Source organism: Armigeres subalbatus, chromosome 3 (genome assembly GCF_024139115.2).
Source record: "Armigeres subalbatus isolate Guangzhou_Male chromosome 3, GZ_Asu_2, whole genome shotgun sequence".
In the NCBI taxonomy this organism is placed as follows: Eukaryota; Metazoa; Arthropoda; class Insecta; order Diptera; family Culicidae; genus Armigeres; species Armigeres subalbatus.
The window spans coordinates 423,996,835-424,003,517 of NC_085141.1; the positions used below are offsets into that span (position 1 = coordinate 423,996,835).

Sequence of the window (6,683 nt, forward strand, 5' to 3'; positions counted from 1 at the left end):
TAGATTGTTTTCTTACACTCTAAAATTTTCCACAAATAACGAGAACGATTGAAGCATCAGTTCAGCCATGTTGAATTTTCACACAAGAAAATCACGTATTTTTGACAACTGCTGTGATGCATGCTGATTCACGTAATATGAATATGACAGTTTGGTAAACTACATTCAAATATTACATAAAGAGCATATGGTGTTCTATGATTCATATCTGCCGCACATACAATCATAATTTCGAATTATTTTCCAATTTAAGCGCACATTCACGTACATTTAACGTTGCAATATTTTTGAGTGTAGTTTAGTCGATCGGTTTTTTTTAATATTCTTTTTCTTAATTTTAATAAATTATTCATGGTTCACTGCTAATATTTATGGAAAGATAGAAGACTTATTTAAAGGGGAATATTCCAAACAAAATCCGAATTAATTTTCCAATCTATCTATCTAAGTTCATAATTCAATGCAATAATTCAAATTCTCTTAATCTCAGGATCGTGGGTTCGGGCCCCACGTTGGGCGCCAAATGTAACGGGACGGGGTTTTATAATCAGCATAGGGATAATCACAACCTCCACTTAAGCGCCAGACAACGAGGTTGTCGTGGAGGAGCACGATCTCAAGTGTGAGTTCCCGTTCCGGGTATGAGACCTCAGGGCGAGTTCACCAAAACCTACGGTGGCAGCGATACCACTTGGAACCCAACAACTAAATAACCGTTAAAACCATCTAAAGGGCATAATATAAATGAACGAGGAAAAAACCGAACTAAATGGAACAACGACTGTCTTAACTTTCCATCTTACAGTTGGACGATATTCTCTGGCCAATAACGAAAAACTCCTATCGCAGGTCTGTTTGAATTTTACAAAATTTATTGCTACGCATGGGGGTTAGTAGTCTTACTTGGAGTTCTTCAGGATGGCTTTCATACGACGAATGTGCTGGTTCATGTTGCACGCGATTGTTGTCGCAGGCGTGCAACATATGTTGACGGATGTTGCACTTTCGGGCGGTTCGTTGCAGAAGCTCAGACGTCAGCGACAAACGATCAGTTGCCAGAGCTTTTATACACGGGGCGTCGATAGCCGCCGAGGAGCGATTCAAGAAACTTGGTCACCCTAATGTCTAGTCGTATATACTAATCTGTCGCTGTCTCTTTTGTCTCCTTTCTGTAACACATTTTTTTGTTACTAGTTCTTCTTTTATTCGTTCCACTCTACAAACCCGATAACCTTTTAAAGTTCCGCAACTCAATCTTCTGTCTCACTAACTAGTGATTCTGTCTTTACTGCAATAAGTCCGCGTGTCTAATTGTCGAACTACTTTTTGTGTACCGTCTTCACTGCTTCATGGTTTGCATTCTGATCGTCTTCGAAAGAGTGTGCTTCTTAAACATCGAGCTATAACGAACTATCCCGAGGTCAATTGGTCGTCAGGTTCGCATTCGGCTAACTTCATCCGGTGGTCTTATTGTGCTGTCTTTTTTTGTTTTTGTTTTGACAACTCTATCTTCAGACCAATAACCAAAACGAGAATCAGTGACTGAGAACGGTTCTTGCTCAAACTTGGCCATGATTAAAATAGGGAAGGGTAGGGTGTTTTTTGTAACCCTGTTACATGTTCAGACAAAAAGTTGCTGTACGGATTTTGATCCAATGATACGTCGATCTTTATTGTTTGACTATGACTATGAATGGTGACCAATGACCAGCCTGAAGCTTTTCACTTCTGGAGTAACTAATATCGGAATATTGACGCTACGATGAAACCGGACTCGCATTTATCTTTGTGCTAGGGGAAAATTTCCGGCTCATCTAATTAGACATATTCCGGTGAGTTCCGGACTAACTTTTTTTTGCGCTACGAATATCTTCCAGATACGCTATTTTGCCTATTTTAGTAGCGCTCGGCCCCGCCAATTTGTTGAGTCTAGTCCTTCAAGCAAACTTCCACGCGTCTGTTCGTTTGTTTGTTTTTCACATAATTTTTCGCCTAATATTCATTAACAATTACTTAACTCTCAACTTATCACACCTTAACTCTGTCAGTTCACTCTAATTTTTGGGTGTGCACAAAAACGTTAACCACCTTTTCATATAATCATTTTCTTGCAATAAGTTGCATTTGACATAGGGCAAAGCCTAGTTGATCACTATTCAATTTGATAACGATTAACCATTGTGCTTAAAAATTATTAACAAAATTGTATATTGAACCATACAAGGTTTGTATCTTGGCTGATTGAGAAAAAGGCAATATCACAATTAGTTCATTGAATTGGTTTTGTATTTCGATCATCTTATTTACATTAGTTTTGTTGCTGTATCATTTCGAAACGTTTACCGGCAGCACTTTTCTTTATTCGATACTCCATCACCTCGATAGTTGTATAGCTATAACGAAAACATAATAAAATCATTAGATTTCAATCGTGTCCGAATCGTTTTAAGTTTAAATTAATTTACCCAATGGTTCCAACCAGCATAACGCACATAATTCCAACAAGCTTCGTGAAAGTCGACAATACTGGACTGGTTGCGTACATAATCACCGATCCGGTTGCCTCCCACAAACGGAAATTGCTGAACGCAGCCTCTTCGTTGCCGGGGAACAGAATTCCACTCAATGCTGAATGAATAAAAGCGATGGGAAAAGAAGAACGCAGTCAGTCAATGTACGGATAAATATATGGGAAGCTTTTGGAAAAAGTTGTGATGGAAATGTGGTAGATGGAGTTAGCGTTCATTCACAAAAAAAAGCAAGAGGGGAAATTTATCTAAAGCTTAGCATCACATGCGTTCACATTTCAGCGCGAGAGAAATTAACGATTGGGGTGAGACATATCCTGTGAAAAAGCGTGTTGGTGTGCATTGTGCAATAATATCCAAAACATTCATAGTTGAAAACTGATGTCCTGAATACGAAAGCTGCTCAAACATTTATATTATAAGATGCTTATAGCTGAGTAGAACAATAAATCAATCATTAGAAGGTTGTTATTATAACTTAATAAATGGTACAATAATAGTAATAAATGTCGAAGGATTAAGCTGCTCCCGTTTCAGCTATCTTGTTCACTTGTCATTAAACGACTTAATACTATTCGGAAATGCGTACAATCTTATAGTGGAATTTAAGGAAATAGTACTAGCTCGTCTTAGTAAAGATACTCCACTAATCAAGCGCTAGACTGGAAATACTCACCATTAATTTGAATGAGCCATACACCGTCGGCAAGACCCCAGCAAGCGACAATAATCGAGTAGGCGTAGTAATCATCGGTGGGTTTCCATAGCAGCATGAACACAATCAGCGCCAGGTGGAAGATTGCCGTCACAATGATCATCGGGAAGCGTCCGATCGCTTTGGTGATCGATGGAGTAACTGCCGCTGCAAATGCGTTTGCCAGTCCAAAGCTAATCATTGCATAACCTATATAGCTGATCCCGAGTCCACAGGCGACGAACGACTAGTTTGAATAATTACATTTTATTAGAATGGTTCAAGCCACGACTTCAAGTGAATGCCAATCCACTGAACCAACATTCCTACATTGAAAATAAATTCGAACGCACCGCTGTGAAATCAACTGCAATGAACGCCTGCTCGACACCGATGAACATGGTAATTGGAAGCAACAAAATCTGATACTTGTTCCCCAAATGTTTCATAGTGATCACCAACATTCGGACGCCGGAAATTCCCGATCCTGACCCAGTTCGGGTGCTATTGTACCGCTTGAGCGAGTCCACGCCAACTGCCACCAAAATGCTAGCCAGTGCCATGCAGCCCAGGAAAATGCCGGTCAACGCATTCAGTTTGGCAGTGTCAGGTCGATGAAAGTTCGAATTTGAATCGTTTTGAAGCTGACGATCAACCGGAGCAACATAGTTGGCTCCGCATGTTTCCGAAATGTTGACGGTATTTGCAGTGGTGACATTTTGAGACACTTCGATTTCGTCTCCATACGAAAGCACTGAAATTCACGAGACAGTTATTTGAGTTATCTAGTTACTGATGTCGAGCTTATTTTTACGATAAAAAAACACCCTTATAACGAATATTAAACAAAAAATCTAGTTACAGGTATAGCACTTCAGCAGCTAACTAACATGTAAATCACGGTCCAATTACAGTCAAACCTCCATGAGTCGATGTTCTATGACTCGATATCGACTCATGGAAGTAAATTATGCCATATTAAAAAATATTTTCTGGGTTACTGTGATGGTCCCTTCAAACGGCTTTCCAAAGATTTGCTATTCCTCATCTCAATATTTCCATGAGTCGATGGTCCCTTCAATATCGACTCATGGAGGTTTGACTGTAAATTCTGTGTACGTGTTTCTGGAGCTACATCACTTATCTATGACTCACCCGAAAATGAAATCAAATTTCCAAGCACTTGAGCCAACTGGTAGAACACGAAGAACAGCCCAAAAAACTTCACAATCAAATAATCAGCCTTCACCTTATGCTTCTTGATGGAGCTAAAGGCCTCGGCAATCACCGACAGATAAGTGCATTTTGCGCACCACAACGGTCCTCCACCAAATCCAACTGCTAACCCAGCCGGGATCAGCGTGTAGAATCGTGGGTAAAATTGTGCCGCAATATAGGGCATGTAGGCCACGAACGATACGACGATAGTCCATTTGCATCCAAGCCACCTGGAAATTCAACGAGTACAAAACATTCGATCAATCACATTGGCCTTGAAATTTTGCACATGAGACATTCGAAACATAAAAACAAATAGAACAGCATTTTGCATTCACTTTCGATACGGCTCACGCCGCAAACAAGTTTCATTCGCCAGATGACCGATCAACGGCTTTGCTTCAACTAATTAATCACACCACACAAACCTGATCACCATAACCGGCAGAAAGATGTTTGACAAAATTAACGACCCATAGATGGACGCTAGCGTAAACGCCCCCAGGGATCCATCGCTGTGCACGGAACTCTGCAGGTTGGACGTGCCATGGAATGCCGTGAAATGGATCATGAAGGCGAACCCAAGAATCGCAATGTTCTTGATTATCCGATAACCTTCCCGCGGTCCGAATTCCGCATCCTTTCCGGCAACTACAGCCGTAACGGCAGATCCATTACTTTCGCCTTCGGCAAGGTTTCCGTTGTCCATGGCGTGCAAATGCGGCCTACGGACACTTCAGCTCAAACACTTCCTTTCTACTTAACGTCTTGCGCCCTACTAAGTGGGCGCCGCAGTGTACCGAAATGAGCTGAAACCGCTAGGGTGTCTCTCGATTAGTGATCAGAATACGGAAACTGGTTTCAATCTCGACGGGTGCGACGCGAAACCTGTCTACTACGTGAATTGGTCGAGAACGGCTCAACGCGGCACAATCAGTGATATCGTAAATGCTTGTTTGTTTGATTGTGGGCTATCCAGTTGGGGCCGTATAGTGGGTGAAGATCATTCAATTTGGACAGCGCCGAGAGTGAGGAATTAAAGATAAACGGTAGAAAGAGTCTAGTTGGTCGGTTTTTCCAGACTGCATTTGGGAAGAAGGAATACACAAATTGGTATCATGACGCTTTGTGCATACAGGTTTGTGTTTGTAACAGATTTATCTTTGTGATTAGAAGAAAGTTATAAAATATTACATATCGGGACTGCTTTGCGATTTGGGCGTAACTTATTTTGTAAACAAACATTGGAAGGCGAATTCCTGCTCCAGGAGGCATTTCCCGAGAAAGCCACGGTATGTATTCGACAGAGTAGGCTTTCCTCTATCAGATAGGGGAACTAGTTTTGGGGAAAATCGCTTGCATTCTGCTGAATCCATGAAATAATGTTTGTTTACAAAATAAGTTACGCCCAAATCGCAAAGCGGTCCCGATATGTATACTCCTTTGTGAACGCTCAGCAAGCTTTGCTTATATTTCGATTGTTATTTGATTGATTTAGACAGGAGAGATTTTATGTAACCAGAATGAGATCTTCTGTAGTTCAGTGGTAAAATGCACAGCAACGCGCAACAGAGCTGAGATTAAATGCTAGCGCTGATCCTTGGTCTAGCGGTAAGATGCGCGGCTATACAGCAAGACCATGCTGAGGGTGGCTGGGTTCGATTCCCGCTGCCGGTCTAGGCAATTTCCAGCTTGAAAGCTGTATCGCCTTCCCTGGGCATAAAAGTATCATCGTGTTAGCCTCACGATAAACGAATGCAAAAATGGTAGCATGGCTTAGAAACCTCGCGGTTAATTACTGTGGAAGTGCTAAACTAAGCAACGCGGCGGCAATGTGCCAGTAGGGGATGTAATGCCAATGAGAAGAAGAATAAAGAAGCTGTGTAGGAAACTTTAGAAGATTTAGATTGAGTATGGAATCAATTATAAATTACGACACGCTCGAAGGAAGTAGGAAGACTTTTTTGCAACATGACAACCAATTAAAAAATTTCAGATGCTTCTAAGAGAAAAATGAAACTCCTGTGAGAGGGAAATTTTTAAGTGGATGGATTTTACCGGTCTCCTTAATTTCCCATTCAATAACGTCTGATTTTTCTTCAATTTTTTGTGAAATTTTTCATCGGTTCATGAACATTGTATTAATTTCAAAGACCAGAAACAAGCAAAACCAAACCGCGTAAAAAAGCGACTCCAGTGTATACGAACAACTTAACATGGTATAGACGTATAGACAACCCTCC

General features: G+C 41.0%; 1 protein-coding gene across 1 annotated transcript; it reads right to left on the reverse strand.

Annotated features, from left to right (window-relative positions):
* Window positions 1–2,270: 2,270 nt before the first annotated feature.
* Window positions 2,271–5,232, reverse strand: LOC134224371 (UNC93-like protein). The gene is made up of 6 exons (XM_062703699.1): window positions 4,869–5,232; window positions 4,378–4,670; window positions 3,576–3,976; window positions 3,205–3,469; window positions 2,466–2,628; window positions 2,271–2,393 (listed from the first exon to the last, which is right to left on the reverse strand). The coding sequence occupies exons 1-6, from the start codon at window positions 5,147–5,149 to the stop codon at window positions 2,309–2,311; spliced, it is 1,488 nt and encodes a 495-aa protein (XP_062559683.1). The 5' UTR covers window positions 5,150–5,232; the 3' UTR covers window positions 2,271–2,308.
* Window positions 5,233–6,683: the final 1,451 nt, after the last annotated feature.

Coding starts and splice junctions, on each gene's coding strand:
- LOC134224371 (XM_062703699.1), bottom strand. CDS start 5,149: ATGGACAACGGAAACCTTGCCGAAGGCGAAAGTAATGGATCTGCCGTT. Junction 4,671..4,868: donor CTGCCGGTTATGGTGATCAG/GTTTGTGTGGTG, acceptor TTGAATTTCCAG/GTGGCTTGGATGCAAATGGA. Junction 2,394..2,465: donor ATGCTGGTTGGAACCATTGG/GTAAATTAATTT, acceptor TTTTCGTTATAG/CTATACAACTATCGAGGTGA.